At 39.1% G+C, this 23221-nt stretch overlaps 1 protein-coding gene across 2 annotated transcripts in view; it reads left to right on the forward strand.

The window, feature by feature from the left end:
* Nucleotides 1–22862, forward strand: part of PRUNE2 (prune homolog 2 with BCH domain) — a 199388-nt gene extending 176526 nt beyond the window's left edge. The window contains exons 10-16 of one of the 2 annotated variants that reach the window (XM_036261429.1): nucleotides 3383–3485; nucleotides 4137–4268; nucleotides 5393–5479; nucleotides 8965–9063; nucleotides 12753–12791; nucleotides 17389–17436; nucleotides 21727–22862. In XM_036261429.1, coding sequence (XP_036117322.1) covers nucleotides 3383–3485; nucleotides 4137–4268; nucleotides 5393–5479; nucleotides 8965–9063; nucleotides 12753–12791; nucleotides 17389–17436; nucleotides 21727–21757 — 539 coding nt within the window. In that variant the 3' untranslated portion in view covers nucleotides 21758–22862. Of the gene's footprint in view, nucleotides 1–3382; nucleotides 3486–4136; nucleotides 4269–5392; nucleotides 5480–8964; nucleotides 9064–12191; nucleotides 12228–12752; nucleotides 12792–17388; nucleotides 17437–21726 lie in introns of both variants that reach the window. The other variant, XM_036261430.1, reaches the window with a different exon arrangement.
* Nucleotides 22863–23221: the final 359 nt, after the last annotated feature.

Here is a 23221-nt window from a genome sequence, read left to right on the forward strand (position 1 = left end):
ATACATGTACAATAACAGGGTTCAAGACCTGTCTTTGCCAGGAATTCATCTGTGACCTTGGTACATCACTTCACTTCTCTGGGCCTCAACAACTTCAGCAGTCATAAGAGGGTGACCTCCTATAAGACCATATTAAGCAATATTTCCTTCATCTGCTTAAATAGAAAAGCAAAGAGAGGTCTGGGTGGTTTGGATCAGACATCAGCATGGGGTCCCTCTGAGGCCATATTTAGCTTTTTCGAACTCAAAGCAGAGAACATATTTAAATGACCAAGGACGGTCATGCCAAAGCATTGTAATAAGAAGTTTCCTTTCTTTTTTCACTTCTCTTCTTTCATTATAGGAGATTCAGGTAACCTTCTCTTCAGTGTCGCTGGACAAATGATCCTGGAAAGAATGAGGAGAAGAGTTGCGGGCTGGTGTGTGTGTGTGTATGTTTTGGTTGCGACTGTGGCATCTTTCCTTCTCTCTCCATTCCATTCGTGGGCCAGCAAACTTGTGTTCCGTCCCTTTCATGCCTGTCTGTTCCGCCTCAGGTAAGGTTTGTATCACTGCTTCAGAGGGGTCTCAGGAGGCACCCCGGTGGGACCGCTCACCCACCTCCGCACACACACCCTGAATTCACCCTGTGGTTATTGAGGAGAGAGTCTGATAAGATACACGTTTCTAAAACCCAAACTTCAAACGCGTCATGCAGTTGCTAGCAGGCAACTTCGCTTGAGCAAGCTGCAGATTGAGAACAGAAGTCGGGTTAGCTGACCCCCTGGGGATACCTGTGAGGCACAGAGGGAATGGTCCCACTCATTCTGGTTATCCAGCTTTGTCAACAGTTGCCATTTGAAGTATCTCCAAAACCGAACAACGATGGCACCAACTTTTGATTTAGATTTAAACTCCCCTAAGGAAGCCTTTCCTTCCATTTCCGTTCTTACATCTCCTCCTGTTTTCTTCCTCTCTCTTTTCTTCCCTTCCAACTGTTCAGAGGCCCCAAGACAAAAATCCACCTTTGTAAATTTCAGTAATTTTTCTCTAAAGAGACCTTTCTGATGTCAACAGTGGTCAGAAGGTGGTGAGTTGGTCCTTAAGCATTCGTTTGGTTATTCAACTCAAGTGACCATGACAGAGTTCCAAGGACAGAGAGCGTTGACACAGAGCTGAACTGCCATTAAGACAGCTTCTAAAATACTGTTTATAAACCTCAGGCTTTCGTTCCTCAAAAATTTCTTAGAAATTCTTCAAAAATGCCTGCCTCAGTGGACTGAGCATCCTCCCATGGACTGAGAGGTGCTGGTTCGATTCCCGGTCAGGGCACATGCCTGGGTTTCAGGCTCGATTCCCTGAGGGGAACATGCGGGAGGCAGCCGATCAATGTTTCTATCTCTCTCTCCATTTCTCTTTCTTGGAAAAAAATAAAAATAAAAACACATTTAAAAATATATATATAAAAAAAGAAAGAAAGAAAAAAAAGTTCTTCAGAAGTAGAAAAAAAAATCAAAGTAACTGAACAGTCATGATCCTAAAGTTAGACAGGCAGCTGCATTTTTTCGAAAGGATGCTTTTGCCCATGTTTTTACGTTGGATCCATTACATCTGTTGTCTCTGGTTGAAGTCCCCTTTCTCATGGTGCTGAGTCTGCATGGCACACTTTGTGGTATAGGATCAGTGGCTAAGTCACCTTATCCTTTGAGAATTTCTATTTAACTACAAACTTCTTAAATAAAATTGTTCAGAGGAACACATACATCTTGTATTAAAATATATTGCTTTCTGTCATTTTCCTTCATCTCACATTCTAAAAAGAATTTGGTAAACATTGACATTTTGGAAAAGATGGAACTAAGGCAAAAAATCCAGAAGGAATCTACGGCAACCCTGCTGCACAAACATGTGTAACATCAGATGTGTACTTACATAGGTAGCATCTTCTATAAACACTGTACACAGCAACCTCAAATTAGTAATACACACGAACCCATAATTTGATATATTTTTAGATGGTATCGCTCTCTTCCCCCACCTTTTTTGTGGTAGAATCGTCCTCTCTCTTTGTAGAGAACATCTTATTAAACTGTTTTTCAAGAGTTAAGCCCATCCAAACCTATATCCAGCCAGTATTTTACTGCCATGTCATCACTAGAGGGGTATTTAGAATTCAGAAAGAATGAAATACACTGAGTTCTCCGAGGGCTAGATCAGGCCTGAGGGTGTGTCTTGTCCTCCTCCTCAAAGCTTTGAGGAAATCTCTACTTAATGATTCTGAAGTCCAGAACTATGTTATATGACAAAAATTGCAAGTGTTTAAAGCAGGATGCAAAAACATAAAAATACAGAGCATTGCTTCCATTTTGAAGTCTGGAAGACACGTGCAATTCCATACATCAACCTGTGGGGCTCTGATCCACCACCGCCATGAATTTCAAAGATGAGCTCTAAGGGGACACAGAGTTTGATTAAAGGATAGAGTGGAGCTTTCCAAAGTGGGGGAAATGTCCAGAGTATCTGCATTTTCCTTGACTCTTTCGTTACCTCTCCTGCCTGCATCTCCCCCCTCCTACTTTCTCAGGGCCATCTGCAAATGGCACTTCCACCCCTCCCCCACCCATGTTACCAGGAAGTCATTCTCAAGTTTTCCCCAAATCATAAAACTCCAAGAGGGGCAGGCTTGAACCAGACCAATCCTTTGGGAGTTTGCCCCTTTCTCTAAGAGACTAGGCTCTGCATTTTGTGCTCGGGTGTTCCACGCCTGGCCAGAACTTCCCACGTTACCATGCATGGTCTGTTGAATCTGAGACCACAAGGTTGCTACAGGCAAGTGCACCCATCCTCTAAATCAAAGCAAAGGGGTGCCACTTGTCTGCTCACTAGCACCTGGGCACTGAAGTGTGTGAGTCTAAAATCATAGTGCAGTTCCGTGACCAAGTTTTCCCTTCTAGCTAAAACCAGAAAGAACTGAAAATGATTTCTCAGAACCTCTTTCTTAGCCATTAAAGGAAAAACATTATATAAATTACCTTTTAAAATATGTAAGTTAGAAACCTACAAATCAGAAAGTGTTGTTCCTATCCTTTGATAAGTTGAGTATTTATACACCCATTCATGACTACATACAACACATATAATCATTCATAATATATGGATACCTATATAGACAAATATATTCACACTATATATTTAAGACTCTATATAACATATATGTTAACCACTGAAAGATACTTATATGGGTATATGCCTATAAAAGTAAAGCCTATATAATACTCAATTAAAGATATATCTGTTATGTCCACATCTACACACTTGCCAAGGCTTCCAGATTTATCCTTTAGGTTAAATATATTGTTAAAGCTTTCAATTGGTTACGAATGTCTTTTTGTTTGTCCCCCAGGATACTATGGGGACGGCCTAAATGCCATCATTGTGTTTGCCGCCTGTTTCCTGCCAGACAGCAGTCGGGCGGATTACCACTATATCATGGAAAATCTCTTCCTGTGAGTGATACTTACAACAAAGTGCTTGGCGTTAATGTCTGTGGGCATGTATGGCAGATAAGTATCTTTAATAAAAGGAAATAAATGATGTAGAATATTCTAAGCCTTTGATAAAAAATCAATAAAGTCTCTGTCAAGGAACACTGCTCAAGAGAATGAAACCTTTAGAGTCATTCTTTTGTCAGTAGAATGAGTTGAAAACTAAACACACATGGTTCGGTCTGCATTTTAAAATTCTGTAACATTTCCTCTAGGTGAAAGGTCATATTTGTTCCCCAGTGATGTGTTCTTAGTCACCTGATGATAACCTGACTTCATTTAGATATGCCCTTATTTAATCTGAATTGCCCTTAGTATATGATAACATTGTTGACATTTTGAAAGGTAGGTTTCTTACCCACACATGTTTTTAGAGTACTTGCATGGTTTTGTTTTTGTTTTTTTTAAAGATAACTGTACATTTAAATGAACAATGCTCACCTTCAGCAATGATCTTAGGTAACTGTATTCTTCCCAAGGTGAAGAGGTAATATGCACAACCATTCTTAAATGTCATACACCCTGTCATTTAAATGTTATATAATTATGGTATAGATAAGATAAAGTATTTCATGTGGGAGCTGAAACAGTCCTCTTCCTTCCTGTGATCAGATATGTAATAAGTACTTTAGAGCTGATGGTAGCTGAAGATTATATGATCGTGTACTTGAATGGTGCAACCCCAAGACGGAAGATGCCAGGGCTGGGCTGGATGAGGAAGTGCTACCAGATGATTGACAGACGGTAGGTGTACTCTATTATATAATCCCTAATTTTACTCTCTCAATAATTTCCATTTCTTACTTCCTCTTAATCAACCAAAAGCTCAATTACATTTTAGGCACATTGAATTATGCAGAGTTGACATAATAAATGATAAAATATTAATCAAACTGTCACTTGGTGCCCCAAATCTCAATAAAGCAAATCCTCCTCAGATTTTGTTAAACATTGTAATCTCAGGCCTGATGACCAAGTCTGTTTGAAACTATGTCATTGTGACATGGAGGTACAATTTGAGCTGGTAAACCAGTATCTGTGATTCTTTACTGGTGTCATGTGATCTTGATGCTATCTCTGTGCACTGGGATGACTGTGATTTTGGAAAATGCTGTGCTCTTATTTCAGCATTCACTGTTAACTCATGTTAACCACGAGCCCATATGGTGCCTTTGGGTGCCCTTCTTCAAGATACTTTGCTTTTATTAATACTGACTTTAATAGAACAAAACACATTATTGCCATGCACAGGGAATCTGTCATAATAAACATAAAAGTTTATGATGTCTATGATAGGTGTGACATCCACTTAGATGTAGCTTCTTACATAACAGCATACAAGTACCCTGTTATACTAACTAAAATTTGTTTAATGATCCAGACATTCATAAAGTAGTATTACTAATGTTGAAAAATGTGCCTGAAAGTCAAGAATGTGAAAAGGGTAATGTGAGGCCAAACAACCATAATACATGGTTTCTATTTTCACTATATGTAAGAAGTCACCAAGGTTCAGAGATCAAATAAATCGTCTAAGTTGCTCATAAGAGCATCTTCTTTTCAAAATAGTAAAGATAATGTTGACAAAAATGAAAAACATTGTTAAACAAAAATATGCCATAATGATTATAGATTTATGGACTCCATGAATTTTACCTTTATTCCGAGAAAATGATAATCATAAAATTTCAAATTATATATCAAGAAGCATTCTTTTGATTAATTATGACTATTCTATACTTTCCCTGCTGATAATAGTAACTTGCCTAGAACCCTCTCTCTCTATTCTTATTTGGGGACATGCTTTCTGTTTTAACTCCCACTAAAAATGGGTTATGAGTAATTTTTTTTTCCTTTTTTCGAACTAGGTTGCGGAAGAATTTGAAATCATTCATCATTGTTCACCCATCTTGGTTCATCAGGACAATCCTTGCAGTGACACGGCCTTTTATAAGGTATGATTATTATTATTGTAAAGGTAAAAGCATTACTCATAGATTTTTTAAAAATGCATTAATGGACCTATAAACAAGAATTCATAAACTAAGAGGGTATTTAGGAAGACATTTGCCTCTCTCTTTCCTGGAAAGGTACATTGGACTATCTAGCAAAAGACTCTAATTAAGAGTCAGTATTATTCCATAACGACTATTTTCCCCCCAATTATTATAAAACATGATCTCTGTATTGGTTGTTATTGCTGTAAACATAGAAGATAAAGTGGTGGATTTCCTTGTCACGTTACAGAAAGAAATAGCCAATACTTTTAAAGTTATATATGACACTTTGAAAAGAATAGAAAATGTAGAGTAACATAACAATAGAAAATAAAGACAAACCAAGGAAAGAAGCAGAAGCCATGTCTTAATTTTAATCATTCTGTTTGCACTGAATAAATACAATGTAGGTCACCAAAGTTAGGTAAAGAGTCTGGGCAACTCTGTTGACAGCTCTATCTCCCATGAAGACTCTTGGTTTCAATTCAGTTCAATTCAGTGAATATTTATTCATCATTTATGTTGTGCTAGATGCTATATAACCTTACATTTTGGGAATGCAAAGAAAAGTCAGATAGATGTCATAATATAGAGAGACTTGGAACAGTTAAATGCAACAGACAGTATTTTCTGGAGAACTTCAAAAATATGTTAAAAGAAAGTCTTGCCTAACATCAGGATACAGATTAGGTAAAATGACATTTCTCTTCCTCACAGTTTTTAATGACTCCCTAAGAAAAATTCTGATAACTTTACCTCTACAGAAAAAAGTTAGAGCTTAAAATCCCTCCTTCTTTTTTTTAGCATAGGTTTTACTGTGCCTTCCAGATTCTACCTTTTTTGCTTGCTGTTCATTTGTAATTATTTAGTATTCCCATTTTCTACTTCCAACAACTGATTAGTGTGATTCAATCTAATAGTCCTCTGGCCCTGGCCGGTTGCTCAGTGGTTAGAGCGTTGGCCTGCGGACCAGAGAGGCCGGGTTCGGTTCCCACTAAGGGCATGTACCCTGGTTGCAGTTTGTCCCCGGCCCCGGTTGGGGTTGTGTGGGTGGCGACCAGTCAATGTGTCTCTCTCACATCAATGTATCTCTCTCTTTTCCTCCCTCTCTCCCTCCCGCTCTGAGGATAAAAATGTAAAAATGTCCTCAAGTGAGGATAAAAAATAATATTCCTCTGGAAATGTATACTTTGTGAATATTTTTACATCACAAAATAGTCTTGTTTTGATACTTTTTATCAAAAAAGTTTTTTGATATATTTAAAAAACATAAAAATCATTCTTAGCTCAAGAACTGTAAAATAAAACAGTTAATAAGTTGGCTTTGGGCTGTGGGCTGTAGTATGCCAACCCCAGGTCTAAAGTAACATAAGCCAATAAATGAAACTCAGGCTTCGAACCCAATTAATTGTCTGCCTAATTCTAAAGACCATGTACTTATACTTACACATTGTATTTACAGTCTCATCATGTAAGACCCTCTTTAAATAGCCCTCTTATGAGTCAATTTACATCAGTGTGACCAACTTTTACACCAGAAAGAAGAGACCACTAAAATGTATTATGGGTCTATTTTATAGGTTGTTGGTAGTATGTGTTCACCTAAAACTTATTAGGAGGGCTAGAAGTGACTGTGTGGAGAGGAAGGTTGTTCATAAGGTAGAGCCAGTGACCCCAGGTCAAAACTGCAAGTAAAATGGAAAATTAGATGCATAGAGACATGACCTTGAAAAGCTTCCTGCTAGAATGCACAGCAGTTGAACAGAAGGAAGTACAGTTGGCAGATAGCTCAGTAAGATCCCAGTAGACTGGGAGGACCTTTTCATCCAAAACCATCTGATAAAGTTCAATGCTTGATCAAGTTCCCTTTCAAGTGGAATGAGACATTTTTAAAATTAGTTTGCAATTACACCAGTAATAGAGAAATGCACTTTATTGATTGATTGATTGATTGATTGATTTAGGTTAATCCTTACCCGAGGATATTTTTCTATTTTTTTTTTAGAGAAAGTGGAAGGGGTGTGGGGAGAGAAACATTCATGTGACAGAAACACATTAATTGGTTGCCTCCTGCACCACCTTGACTGGGGCCAGGGAAACCTGCAGCCCAGGCACATGCCCTGGACCAGATTCAAATCCATGACCCTTCAGTCTATGGGCCGTTGCTCTAATTGCTGAGCCAAACCTGCCAGAGTGAGAAATGTGTTCTTATAAAACATCTACCCCTGGCTGGTTTGGCTCAGCGTGTAGAGCGACAGGCCATGTACCAATGAGTCGTGGGTTCGATTCTAGTCAAGAGCACGTACCTCGGTTGCAGTTTGTCCCCAGCCCTGCTCAGGTCGTGTGGAAGGCAGCCAGTCAGTGTGTCTCTCTCTCATCAATGTTTCTCTCTCTCTCTCTCTCTCTCTCTCTCTCTCTCTCCCTCCCATTCTATCTGAAGATAAATAGAAAAATATCCTCAGGTGAGGATTAAAAAAAATAATAAATTACATAAAACATCTAATCATTTAGATGGAAGTGGTTTGTAATTCAAATCCAATCATTGGAACAGATTTTGAACTTTGGTTCATCTGGAATGAACTCTCATACTAAAACTTTACAAAATTTTTTTTAAGTATTTAAAATAGAAGTAAAACAAACAAACAAAAAGAATAAGAAGAGGAAAATGACAAGATTTTTGTTTGTTAAAAACAAATAAACAGAACTAAGCCAGTTAGAGAAAGACAAGTACCACATGATCTCACTTAATTACACGGAACATCATGAACGAAATAAGCTGTCGACCAAAACAGATCCAGAGTCTTGGAAATAGGGAACAGACTGACAAACCTCAGAGGGATGGGGGGTGGGAGGGGTGGGAAGAGATAAACCCAAGAACTTATATGCATATATGCACAACCAATGGACACAGACATGAGTTTGGGGAAGGCAGGAGTGAGTTGGGAGTGGGGAGCAGGGGGGTCCATGGGGAAAATGAGGACATCTGTAACACTTTCAACAACAACAACAACAACAAAACCAAATAAACAAGCAAACAAGTCATAAACCAAGGACAATGCAGAGTGGCCCTGCCATAGGAGGTCATGTGATGTGTTGGGCACTAGTGTGGACGCTGCAGTCAGACGGCACAGGTGTGAATCCAGGCTTTGCCACTTACTGGTGGTGAGTGTACTTAATTCCCTGCGTCTCAGTTTCCTTTTCTTTAGAAAAAGAATAATAATAGTGCCTACCACACTAGACTAGACTAAGAAATAAATTAGTTCATTTATATAAACCACTTAATTAGTCTCTGGCACACAGTCACTGCTCAAATAATGTAGCCTTTCTTCTCAGTGAGAGTGCTGGGCAAGGTGCTAAGTATATCAGGATTTTCAAGAAGAGGTCGTAGCCTTAAGAGGGATGAAGGAGCAACTAATCATGTATTTTTTTCTTCCTTGTTTTAGTTCAAAATTCAGCAGTAAAATTAAATACGTCAACAGCTTATCAGAGCTCAGTGGGCTGATCCCAATGGATTGCGTCCAGATTCCAGAGAGCATCATCAAGTAAGTCCTTATGATTCCAAAGATTTGGTAAGAAACAGTGCATGTTTGGAAAAAGAGACTGGAAAATAACTCATTTCTTAAATCGTGGAAAAATGACATTATCTTATGGTTAAAACAAATATTAAATATTCTCCAATAAATATATATGTTTTCCTTAGAGCCCAAGGTCACTGTTCTGTTTATTTAGATCCTCTTTCAAATAATCTTGTCTTGGAATTGTTGACTAGTGCTCATTTTCACTTTGCATTTTACTATCATTTTGTAGGAAGCATAAATTTAACATTAATCAGTACATGTCACTTGTGTCTCCGACCACACACAGAAACAATTGAGTGTGAGTGTAGCTTGGAATTCTTTATCCTTTATATAAAATTATTTGTCTGCATGACCTTAGGAAAAGAGAAAAAAAAATGTACCCTTTCTTTGTTTTCTTCTGAATCCTTCTTCTTCATGGTTCCCTTCAGGTGAGAAACCAGGCGGAGTGGTAAGTGGCGCAATGAGGAATGTTTCCTCTTCAGTAGTAAATGCAACAGTATTGATGCTGAAGGGCTCAGGATTATGCTGCAATAATAAGAGTATAAGTTAACTAAACAACCAATTGGAGCTAGGACTTAAAAACACGGATATAGGAGAGTGAGCAGTCCTGTTTGTTTCATGGTTGCAAAGAACCATGTTTTTCTTTCATTGTTTCTAATTCACTAGTTGTTTGTATTGGAATAGAACTGAGAGGAAGGTAACCATCAGCTCAAAGAAAACAGACAAGGATACTCCATCTTCCTCCCCGAAAAAAGGAGTCCTCACTTTAAAAAATAGAGACACAGAGCCCAGCCAGTGTGGCTCAGTGGTTGAGCGTTGACTAATGCACCAAGCGGTCACCAGTTCGATTCCCAGGTTCTGAGCCAAATCCCCAGTGGGGGGCATGCAGGAGGCAGCCAATCGATGTCTCGTTCATTGATGATTCTGTCTGTCTCTCCCTCTCCCTTCCTCTCTCTCTAAAATCAATAAAGAAAAAAATATTTTTAAAAAAGTAGACAGAAACTGGAAGGAAAGGACTCTTACTTAGTGTATATGTGTGCTATGTGGGGCATGGATGAGCTGTCTTTAAACCATTTACAGACACAGGAAGATAACTTAGTAAAGACAAATTGCTTAAGTAGGAACAAGGAAAGATGGAACCAGAATTCAAGCTAAGTCAGCCTGGCACCCAAACTCCCATGCCCCTTTCTAGTAGTTTCCTTTGCCTCCTTCAATGTATCCAACTAAAGCCAAATCTCAGGAGTAGATGCATTTGATTTTCCTACATTCCAACATCAGGCATGAATCCAGGATACTGACTGTCTAGAGTGGCCAGTTGGCTCAGCTGAATCAAGCAGAGTGCTCATAAGATCCTATAAATGGTTTTAATTTTCTTTAGCTTCTTAGGATTCCCACAACCAGCATACCTCACAGCTCTGGCCTATGGCTTCAAAAAGGTGTACCCTATCTGAAAAATCGAGTCTTACCCTTTAAATAAAAAAAGTTTTGGAGCACCTACCTCCTATAATACTGTCTCTCCTTGCAAAAGATGACAAAGACATTCTCTTTTCAAGTGGAAATGAAAATTGTCCATACTCAGGTGAATACAGTAATGCTTCTGTGGTGTGGCTATTGGAAAAAGATAAGAGAATGGACTTTGGGAGCTTAGCATTAGATCTGAACCTTCTGACCTGCCTCTCAGTTTCTTTGAGATTTCAGGCAACTTATTAAAACTCTCTGAGCCTTCAGCCTCAGCATACTGGAGAAGTAAGGCTCAGTTCATGGAAGGGTCCTGAGGATGGAATGAAAGCGAAGTACAGAAGATATTCAGAGAGTCTCCTGGCACAAAGTTGGCCATCAGAATGTTATTATAATCATGTTGCTTTTAGAGGCTATCAAATGGGGAAGTTTAATTGAAAAGTTACACGTGCCCAGGGCACTTTTCTTTCATCTGCACACATTACTTTCAACGCTCCATTTAAAAGTTACTTCAGGAGGAAGGGTTCCATTTGGAAAGATTTTCTTCTGGAGGAAGAACTGTACAACCATGCATGTCCTCCTCATGTGTCCATGTTGTCGCCTGTCTTCCATAACCCATTTCCTCTGGTTGGCTTCTCTGCCATTGTTGTTACTGGCCCTCATTGCCTCATTGTCATGTTATGCCATTTTCAAATTGATAGAAGCCACAGCTCCTTCCTATCACTGCATAATGTTTAGAGATCTGATCTCAGCCAATCCGAACACTAATAATCTGCTGGGATGGGCAAAATAAAAGAAACACTTGCCTAACCTGGGACTGGATTTATATTCATTGAGTATGATCAATTCTTGTTGTTTGCTGCGGTGATGTTCTAGATCAACAAACAGCAAATACTAAACTGCTGTTCCCACAGGAAATGCAGGGTTAGGTCATGTGGGCCTCTGGCCACATTTTCACCCGCCAATTAATATGTAACCTTGTTTTATGTGTTTCTGTTTAGAGATAACTTTTTTGATATGTATTATTGATTCATTATTATTGAACTCATGGTCAACAACACCATAAAACAAAGTTTATCTAACACACACGTATTCTCCTTAAGGCACATCCCAGTCTTCTTGTGCTTGGATCACTATACAGCATTTCATCACTAAGTTTGGGGGTCATTTTTAATGGCAAATTACCAACAAAAAGCAAAAAACAAAAAACATGGCCCTTAATAGACGGCAAAAAGGACACTTATTTACAGCATGAGAGCTAAAAGGAAAAGGCAGGACCTGCCCTGTTCCACATCAGAGGGGAGAGTGCACATCAGGTGACCCAAGGTTTTTGCCACCCTATGCACATCCACAGGTGACCGGGAAAGTGCTGCAGGTATTGAGTCGGGGGTTGCAAATAAAGTTTAGCAAGTAGGTGAATTTGCAAACAGATTCCGCAAATAATGAGGATTGGCTGTGTGCAATTAGAAATTCTAAATTGTTGGTTCTATCTAACAAAAATAAAATTTCTCCCAAAAGACCATTTGATTCTTATTTGGGTAGGCTTTTCCTCCCATGTTCTTAAAAACATTTACCTGTCGCTTTCTTCATCTGTTGGTCCGTTTTCTTCACTGCATCCATTTTTATCTCATAAGGTACGATGAAGAGAGATCTTATAAGAGAAGTGTGAGGTAAAATCTTCTGATCTGCAATTCACACTGGACCCTCTGTGTGTGTGCCCCAGTGTCTTACTTGTGGGTGACCTCAACATGCTACCAGAGCAAGAGGTCGTTGTATCAGTTCCTTGTGTATACCATTCCGGTCTTTGTCTCATGTGCAAAGCTGTTGAGGTCAACCTAATTTGCAAGTGAAACCTACTAAACCAGATCCATCCCTGACTTGGCCCAGGCTGCAAGCTAACTTGAACTGTACCCAACAGACTGATGTGGATGTTTTCAGCCAGCATGTTTCTGATTTCCTTGCAACTTTTATACCCACCTGTATGAAGGATTTTTGCAAAGTAAACATATGTAAGAACTGAATGGGAGGAAGTGATGTCATATTGAACGGAAAGTGTCCCTCTGCTCCAGAGGACGGTTTTCAAAAACACATACACTCCACTTACATTTGGCTCTGCTTTGCTAGTGACTATCTCACGCTCTGCTTGCTTTTTCCCTTTGTTTTGTTTTCTACACTGGTAATTTTTGCTCATGCAGACTGGATGAAGAATTGAGGGAAGCATCAGAAGCAGCTAAGTAAGACTTGGTTTTCATTCAGCAGCTGGCATGCCGTTGGCTTGCATTTCAGGAATGAGTGGAGAGAGCCTGCATGCCGGGTGTTGTATTTTTGCATCCTGATAGTAATGCTGCACTCTGAAAGTTCCCTTTGTCCCGGGATAGACTTGTACTACACTCTATTTTCCCCCCTGCTCTTGGTTATCTTGAAGAATGCATTTGTTACTGTTGTTTAATTTGTTAAAAGATGTACATGTAATTTTACACACCACAGCAAAAGAACACACCACAGGTATACACACATACACATAGACACACACCCAGAATATATGTATATGCCACATATAATACAACACTCATCTGGATAGTCATGTGGATGTTATAGTGAGGCAACAAAACCTCACTAATTTGCACTAATGGAAAGAAATAATAGCAAGTGGAAATTTGGAATATTTTTGTAGAACCAATTTAATGACTTTCCAATATTTTTTAACACCTTATTTATGACAGAAATATTGCTTAACTAACAGCTTCTGAGCTGTTTGATAAATAGGAAAAAGACTAATTGCTCATTATTGTTAAAGCATAATTTTCAAAAAGGCAAAATCATAACTTTAATATAAATATAAAATGAATTCATGCCACTGAATTTATTCAACTAATGACTTAATGAGGAAACCGGTAACAGCGGTTCTCAAACTGTGGGTCGTGACCCCTTTGGGGGTCGAACAACCCTTTCACAGGGGTTGCCTAAAACATAACAGTAGCAAAATTACAGTTATGAAGTAGCAACAAAAATAATTTTATGGTTGGGGATCACCACAACATGAGGAACTGTATTAAAGGGTCACAGCTCTAGGAAGGTTGAGAACCACTGAGTAAGGTGTTAAAACCAGTTCAAAGAGTATTAGTGAACATAGATATCAATAGACAATTTATAAAGTAATGTTAGGCTAAAACTGTTGGTTTAAATACAAAACTCATGAATGTTCAGCAGGGCAATAAACAACCTTAGGGTTATTATTTGCACTGGACAAAATTATTTGCATCTCTGCTCAACAAAAATCTAAAAGTTAACTTCTGACCCTACAGAGTTATAAAAATAGCCCATCAATAGAGAGTCAACTCAGCACTGCTTTAAAAGAACATCTAGTAATTTCCTTTTTTTATGTCCAAGTTACAAATAATTTTTCTGACACTCTGTTAAGTGGAGGCAAGTGCTATTTGGAATGTTTGCTGTATTGAGCTTTTTCTCCATTTCAAATGTTGCTTATACTGTTAATTTTTATAACCAGTTCCCATTTTACTAGATATTGCAAAAGCAGAAGGTGTTGGACAATATGCAAACAGCTACAAATGCTGTATAAATTAAGATTTTAATTAGTGAAGTTTTTATGCAGAGGTGTTAAATACCAATTTCTCATGAAAACAATCCATTTAGATTTTTTTCTTATGGCCCATTTTTATTGCAGGCATTCTGTAGAATTATTTTCCTGTAGTGTGGATCTTTTGGGTTAAAAATTCAAGAAACATTTTTTTTGCTTTAGAAAGTTTAGCATTAGGGTAGTTTACTGTTATAATATTTCTATCCTCTAGTTTTCTTTTCATATAATTGACACTCAGACTAACAATACTCAAAATTGTATACATTTTTGCTCTAACAAAATCTTAGTCTCTAACTCAACTGCTAAAATCAAGAAGTCATGGAAGGAAGATACTAGGAATTAAGGAACCGAATATTAATGTCATATAACTCTTAGCACTCATCTGGACTCATGTTGCATTGTGTCATGAGATTCCCCAGAGAGAAGCAGCAACGAGTTTCTCTTTAAGATTTCCTTTTTTAAAGGATAACATATTTATGAAATTAGCAAGTTGCTTTCAAGACAAAAAAAAAAAAATGTGGGGAGGTGACATCAAACATTTTTCAGCCAAACCCATTAGAAAATCATATTGCCATGTTTTTTTCATTAGTACCATACAATTTTGCCTCTTTCAATAGACTTTTTCCCTTCTGTATTTTCACTCTTCCTGCATAGCTACCACAGGGAAATAGTTGTCATATTCAGTTCAGTTGTGTAGCTTTCCCTTCATTTTCTCTTTTCTACCCCTCCCACCCCCTTTCCTGAGGTTTCTAAGTGGTCTCAGGCAGTCCTGAGATGTCTTGATTTCCTTACTAAAAGAAGCATCAAGCTCATGCCCAGTACATAGTAGATGCTCAGTAAAGTGCTGTTTCAGTGGTTCTCAAACTTGACTGTGCATCAGAATAACCTAGGGCCCTTGTTGAGACACGGTATCCTGCCCTCACCCACAAGCTTTCTGATTTAGCAGGCCTGAGAACCTGAATTTCCAGCAAGTTCCCAAAGATGCTCAGGACCATGCTTTGAGAATCACCCCCTTAAAGTAATTGGCTGAATAAAAATAATTAGATTTGTCTTAGGGGGGTCTGACTTTGGATATAGTGGCTAAGCCACCTATCTGAATTCTCCTCCAATTGACCCTCCTTCTTTGAAGATGACATGATATGTATGAGGAATTAAAATATATATGTACATTTGAAAATATGTGAGAAAGAATTTTACTCTGTTGACCCCGCAGATGATAGAAATGCCTCTATATCCTACCGTTTGGGCATACTAACTACATCTTCTCAACAACCTTTCAGCCTCTAAGGTGACCCCCCAAATCATTAGGCAGACTGTGTATAATGATTTGGGGTTCAGAAAACGTGATCACTGCAGATCTGTGGTTAGACTGCAGAAGCCAGATAACCCAGGTTCTTTCTATTAAGAGAAAGATGCACGCTGACTTTCCATATGACCTTTATTTAAAAGCTTCAGGCTGGTTCTAACTAAAGGAAAAACATACCCTTCCAGGGAACAAACCTGCCTGTTTATTGTTTCCTTTATTTCTACCACCGTTTTCAAATGTTCACCTTCTCTCCACATACACATACCACCAGCAGCACCTCTAGTTGACTTTCAGAGAGTGATTTCCTCAGCCTGACTTATGTTTTCTTCAAAGTTTAGCTCTATAGAGAAAAGAAAATACTTTTGATGTCTAAATTGTATATAGGGAGCCATTCGCAGGTTGAAAATGGTGAAGAATCCATCTGCTGTCTTTGGAGTGACAGTCTTCAATGGATGGCAAATTGCTATTTTCTTTGGAAGGAGTACGCAAAGTTGAAAACCAGAAAAGCTAGCTTTGGAAGATTGCCTTTTCTTGATCCCAGTCCAGCTTTGCTAGGATTTTCTAGCATACTGTCCACACTTGCCTGACTGTCCTTATTCACTGGAGTTGCTAAATCTACTCCATAAACATACCACACCATCAGAGAGGAGGGTGGGGATACAGTGGGGAAAGCCCTCTGCCCTTCCCAGGGAGAGAAAGCCTTCTGCCGTTAAAAACACTACCTAGCCCTGGCTGGTTTTGCTCAGGGGTTAGAGCGTTGGCACATGGACCAATGAGTTGTGGGTTCAATTCTGGTCAAGGGCACGTGCCTCAGTTGCGGTTTGTCCCTGGCCCTGGTCAGGGTTGTCCCTGGCCCTGTGCAGGAGGCAACCAGTCAATGTGTCCCTCTCACGTTGATGTTTCTCTCTCTGTCTCCCTTTCTCTCCCTCCTTCTCACTGTATCTGAAGATAAATGGAAAAATATCTTCGGGTGATGATTGAAAAAATTTTTTAAAAATTAATTTAAAGAAAACCAACACCCTGATGTTGATAACTATATCTCTTATTTGCAAATAGATATATAAGTTTATGACACTATTCACATTACAAAAAGAACTCTCAGATGTAGAAAAGATCACAGAATCCCTTAAACTAGTGTGTGTTTGCCAACAATAAAAGATTTAACAGGAGAGAAAGAGTAAAAGTATTCATTAGAAATTAATAGAAAGCACATCTAAAATTTGCCAACAGAGGCATCTCACCAATATGGAGTATCAAAAGCAGCAAATATTACACCAGAAATGCATAAACACATTCATACACCATAACACAACTTGGATGTCATGAGTTTGTATGGTTTGAGTTTTCTTTCTGGACACATTCAGCTCTGGTGATTGTTAGGATTCATTTGTTTCACCGGAACACAGCTCAGCTGTGTGATAGTAAGGGTCCTGTCATCCTTCTGTAACAACGACCAGGGATTTTTCCTTTTGGTGCCTTGGAAAATCCTCATTCTTGTGAAAACTGAAAGTAAAGTGTATTTATATGTGAATGAAATTAGGCTGCTTGACAGGGATTGTTTTTTGTATATAAAATATTATACCATTTGGATTATAAATAAAAATTGGCAATATATCCCCAGAATAAGCTAGTTTGAAAAAAATCAGAGGAAAAAAATGACAAGGACAGAAGAGTCCATTGGAAAGGTTTGGAGTTTTCGGTCTTCCTTTTGTTTCTCATCAACGGGCGATTACTATATTTCAGAAATGATGGTAAAAAAATTTTTTAAAAAAAATCACAACTTAATCTCATCATCAGCTCAGGTGGATTTGTTTAATATTAGCAAGGGGACAGCATTACACAGTTTAAAATGCCCAAACCTGTTGTGCTTGCAAAGTGGTAACAATGGAGAAATGTTTACTGCTTCCTGTTTTTTCCTTGTGCTCAGAACTAGCTGCCTTTACAATGATCCAGAACTGTCTTCTATGGAGAAGGAGTAAGAATTCACCCTTATCAGCTATGTGGTTACTTGCAGTATTGTGTGGCTGAAAGACACAGATATACTGAGGACTGGGTAAACCTCGCTCAGATGTTCAGCTTTTCTGTTTTCTGTTCCTGAAATTAGAAAGTGATAATGGACTGTGTTAGCTTAACGCTGTCTCATTGATCACCATTCCGTTCCGTACAGAGAGCCTATGTTTGTACTTGGCATTCTAGTTTTCCAATCCAAATATTAGGAGGCAATGAATGTAGAGCCAGGTAAAAGAGCATCTGGGCAAGAGGAATGCAAGTCTGCTTTCTGAATAAACATCATCTGTTTTAAGTAGTGAAAGTTGGGACTTTCACTTGAAATTGATATTTAGAGGGATGGGAGAAAACATTTTTTTGTTTTGAAAATTCCAAGAGGCAGTTGAGTCTGGATAGGGCTGGAGGAATGATCTAGCCTGTCTAGTCCTATCCTTTGAGAGATGGAAACCAAGGTTTTACCATACACCAGACTCTGCAAAAAGCTTCACATATTATTATCTAATTTGTATCTTCAGAATAAGCCTAGGAGGTAGGTACATTTTATATGTAAGAAAAGAGTAGCATGGAGAGATGATCTGAATAGCCCAACGTGTTACAGTTGTAAAAATGGCCCAGAGCCAGGAGCTGAATCTGCAGGCAGTTCTGTGACAGTGGTTTGGAAATCAGAGGGAGGTCTTAATGTTGGAATGGGAGTGTGACTCTAATCTAACCAAACACTAGAGAGGACAAACTTCAGTGCCTAAGAGAACAGTTCGTTATTGGCCAAGTCAGTTTCAGGGAATAAACTGTGGTCACCAATGTGCTCTCAGAGGGAACCTGGCCATCCAGTTAGGGGCTCCTAACTTGGTTTGAGTTGGGGAGAATTTAACATTGTCCTTCTTCCCAGGAATCCGGAAGGAGGGGCAAACATCAGATTGAAATGTGTCAGCTATTTTCATTTTGTGCTCTTTGGGCCTCCTTTCCCTCCAGGTCAAGAGGGAAGTTGTAAAATCACAGGGTAAACTCTCTGCAGTTGCCATGGTGACCTCACAGTTTACAGAAGTTTATGCACACAAAAATCCAGGAAAAAGGTCCCAACCGAAAAGTACACAGAGAGCAAGGACTGTCCGTGAACCTTTTAAATCATGCAACTATTTTTCTGGAGTTTTGCACTGTGCCACCTCTTTCAGATGAAGACAATTGCTGCAAGCAAATTGCCACACAGAAATTCTGCAAGGCAAAAATATCTGTCACTCAGTCCACCATAATTCTCTTGGCCAATCTGTCCTTCCTCAGCAAAACAGCACCCCTCCAGCAGGGTCCAGCTTCTGTAGTTAGTCAGCTGTGTGGATGGAACGTCACTCACTGGCCTATGGCTGCTACATCTGCAGGCTTACCCACTCCTGTGTCCACCTTGTGTTTTGTTCCTCATTTGTATTAGGCCCCTCTGGGTTGGGGAGAAAGCAAAGCACCGCCTGTTGTTTGGGTTCGTTCTAGGGCTAGACATGGGAGGGGAAGAGATGCTGCACATTGATAATGTTACTTCCTGCTTCTCAGAACATATTCTTTCCCATGCTTCCCTGTCCTTCGGCCCGCTCTTGTCCAAACCCGGACAAGGCAGGTGCAGACTGAGATCCGGGATGAGGGGCAAGAGTGGCTAAGAATGTTTTCTGCTGACATCCAGCCCTGGATTTCTGGCTTTCTTCAGTATTAGAATAAGGGGCTTTGTTTTCTTTCTTCTGGTTCCTGCGTGGAAGCATTTTACACCTTCTAGTATTGAATGCATAAACTGCAAACTGGGCAAAGGCTCTTCAGAGGAGCCCAATCAGGCCGTGAATGAAATGACACGTGCCCCTCACGATTCTGTAGTGGCCTCTCATTTTCCTCAGAGAGAGAAGGGAGGGTCACGCCCATCTCCCCCCTCTTCCTACTGAAAACACAGAGTTTTCATTCATTATTAAACAGTATCCTCAGACACATTGTAAGGAACCTCATTTAACGTTAGATGCCAAAATGGCCTATAGTAAAATTGTCAGAAGGTTGTTAGTCTCACTGGAAAGTTGGTTATAGAAAACTAAGCCCATTTGTCAAAGGGGGAAGGGTATTCCTCTAGTATTTCAATTCTGATTACAAATACGTTTTGATTTTGTTTCGTTTTTTAAAAAGCATACCATCTCTCAAAGAAGCCTTAGGTGCTTGCCTCCCTCGCTTTTAGGTTTGAATTCTATTTCCTCAGACATGTCCTAAAACTTGCAACATGTCTTTTTATATTTTTATATACCAAAATAAAGTGTATATGATCCAGGGATGTGGTTCTACTTGGGGAAACTTAAATTAATAGCATTGTTGGTAGCTTGATCAGCTCCACAAGATAACTGTTGTTTCAAAAATTCATCTTCAGTGTGGTTTCCTGTACTAACTTAAAAATCGTTCCCTTTAGACCATCTCTTGCTTCTTCTATAAACTGCAGAAATAGGTTTCAATGGTTCCGTTTCTTGTTTACCTAATGCTGAAGGAATAAATTAAACCCTAGAAAGTTTACAAAAAAGCCAGCATGAAAAATGAGGTGTTTGAAACGGGCATCATGACATCAGTGGGCTTCCGTCATTGTTGTTTTCAGATTGTATCAGGGATCTAGATGGTGAAACAAAGTGACCGTGCACTTTAAACTTTCCAAGATGACTTCACATGTTCTGACCCACATTCACACTTTTTAGACACTGTGCCCCCAAATTTTGATTTAATACATATTCTCTTGGTCTGTGAGAGAAACTGAATCATTACCATGTAAGAAAATAAAATGCCAATCATCAAATCAAACTTGATGCAGACTTCTGGGAATAATTGCCTCTGGGAATTATAATTTAGAAGAAAAAAACAAGATTAAGAAGGACCTGTTTTGTAAAAGCATACTAGAAAAAGATTTATGGGGTCATAGTGGATACAAAGAGGACATTTCCATGGTAAAACTCTGCAGATAAGAAAACAAGTCAGATCCTTGAGAACATAAAAAAGAGATTAATATTCATGATGACCTGACCTCTCCTGGCAGTTAACATGTCCTGGTCTGGACACTCCCAAAGGAAATAAGATCATTATAAGTAGAGTAATTAAGCAAAGAGATGATCTTCCCATTTCAAAGACACCAAGCTACTACTACTACTACTACTACTGTGACTACCAGTACTAGTACTAATAGACATTTACTATGTGTTCACTAATTATAACTGAAAATACTTTAGACTTAATCCTTAGTAAACTATGAAAGAGAGATGATTGTTCTATTTAGCAGAGACAGAAACGGAAACTTAGAGAAAGTTGGTAACTTGGCTGAGGCCCTAGAACTAATAAGTGGTGGGATTGCTGAGGGTATTTCGAAGGAGGATAATTTACTCCCTTACACTGGAAGAGCGGGCAGCATGGGTTACCAATGGCTTAATTTGCAAAGCTGCCACAATGAGCACAGCTCAGGGGCCGCAAATCCCACAGGCGGAGTCACCCTTGCACTTCTGGCCTGGAGGGCAGATCTAAGTGGAACCTGCAGATACATCCCAATTGCCCTTTTCAATGAATGATTTTTTTTCCTTTTTTATGGCTGAAATTCCTCTTCTGGGTGTTCACTGAATGTAGTTGTCTTCTCTGTTATGTGCCAGGAAGTCATGATACGTTCACGAAGAGGCAAATGAGAGACCCAGTGGCCCAAGGACATTTTAGACTTATTACCCAGATATTTGGGGATCCACTAGACATTCTTAAAAACAAGCTTTTCTTAGGTTATAAGACCGCATCTCATTAAAGTAGGCTAATCCCTTTCAGGCAAATCCTTTGGCAATAGAAAATGTTGAATTTTTTTTGACATTGTTGTGTCATTGTTTATACTTTCTTACTATTTAGCATTTATCAGACATCACTGATTTCAGGCAGATCATTTATTTGCCCCACAAGGAAAGGTCATTTACTAAAAATTGGTAGATCCCTTACTTCCAAAATGCAATAACATTCTGCATAGTAATCTATTTAAGGGACAAGGCTTAACACGAGTCTTTAGCCTTTTTCGACCATTTCAAAAGGCGTAAAATGCTTCCAGAAACCATTTAGTAAAAATAAACAGATTCCATATTTTAAAGGAAACCTTGCCAGCTAGGGGAAGATTGTGTTTTACCCAAATTTTCTAGTGTAAAAACACTTGCATGATTTATTTTCAGTAAGTCCTTTGAGAGAAAAAAAGCAAACACATTTCTTACTCAGTTTCTCATTGTTTTCTTCCTTTCTTTTGAAGTATTGACCTGAAGCTGAAAGAAAAGCCCTAATTGGCCACGGCTGGAAGAAGAGGATGCTTTTCTGCTTTGTGGTTTTGTTGAGACACATCTACCTGGAAGAGGCAGGGTTGATGGTACTTTTTTCCACTGCACTTCCTGGTGCCATCCTAAATTTCTAAGGGGAAAAACAGTAAGGGGATTTGTTTACTCCTTAACATGTTTTATGAACTTGTATGTATTTTCCTATTTTGCCAATTATGTGCCTCAAAGATTTTAGTTGAACCTTAGCAAGAACGTAGGACCTCCCATTTCCATATTTCGTTCACCTTTGGTGCAGTGGTATCTCATCTCTTAGACTGGTATTGACCAGTAAGATAACTTCAATTCACTATGAATTATGAGTGGAGTTCCTTCCATAGATTAGCTGGGTTTCTCCGTGCTGATCGTTTTGGGTTTAAAATGCACAGGGCTCAACTCTCCCTGGAAAAGTTGCCCCCACGTCACTCCACTTTTAAAATCCTGAGCTTGCTTCACACAGACACTAGTGAAACCACTGTCAGCTAAGTGTCTGCTTGGAATCGTCTCTAACATCTCAAAGGGAAGCCAGTTTTTCCAGTTCGCATCCATCTTGTTTTAGTAATCGAGCATCATACTTCCTGTGAATTTGTTTTTTAAAAAATCATTTCTCCAGGGAATGTTGAAGACCTCTGCATTGAGAAATGTGAAGATCATTGCCCACATTTTTGGTAGCTGTCTGTGCTTCAGGTCATAACTGAATTCAAGATGTTGTACTCTAAGTGCCAAGTACTCAAGGGTAAGCTGGCCCGCTTAGAAATTCATTAGCTGGTGACATTCAGTTATCTGAATTTCTCTCTCACATACCTTATAAAAAGTAATCTGCTTTAAAACACTTGAATCTGGTCACAGGTTTAAAATTAAATCTGAGTATGTACTGTCGTTTGCCAAATATCCCCTTATGATTTTCATATGCCCTTTAACATGCCCAGGTGATTTCGAATCTGTGGGCCTCTAGCGGAGGGGATGGCAAAGCACAGCCCACTGTAACACCACCTGTTCTCAGCTGGCTTGCTAGTTAAGACTGTTTTTCACACTTTGGATTGAAAAAAATTTTTAAATATTTTATGACACATGAAAATTATTCAACTTCCAATGTTCATAAATAAAGTTTTACTGAAACACAGCCACAGACATTTATTTAGGAATGAGATCTCTGTGGCTACTTGCCTACTATAACAGCAGAGTCGAGTAGCTGCAACGGCCCATGTGGTCTACAAGCCGAACACATTTACTGGCTCGACAGAAAGTTTGCTGAGCCCTGATCCAGCAGTCATCCAGAGCGTCACCCTCCACTTGTGCGTAGATATGTTTCTCTAACACGCATGAGTAAGGCTGCAAACTAATCTATTCTTAAAAAATCAAGTTCGGCTGAAAAAGGTTGTGTTTGCATGACCCTCAGTGAAGCCTGCTAAGAAGGTTTTTGGCTGTTTACAGGTG

This window comes from Molossus molossus, unplaced genomic scaffold, assembly GCF_014108415.1.
Source record: "Molossus molossus isolate mMolMol1 unplaced genomic scaffold, mMolMol1.p scaffold_m16_p_14, whole genome shotgun sequence".
NCBI lineage: Eukaryota > Metazoa > Chordata > Mammalia > Chiroptera > Molossidae > Molossus > Molossus molossus.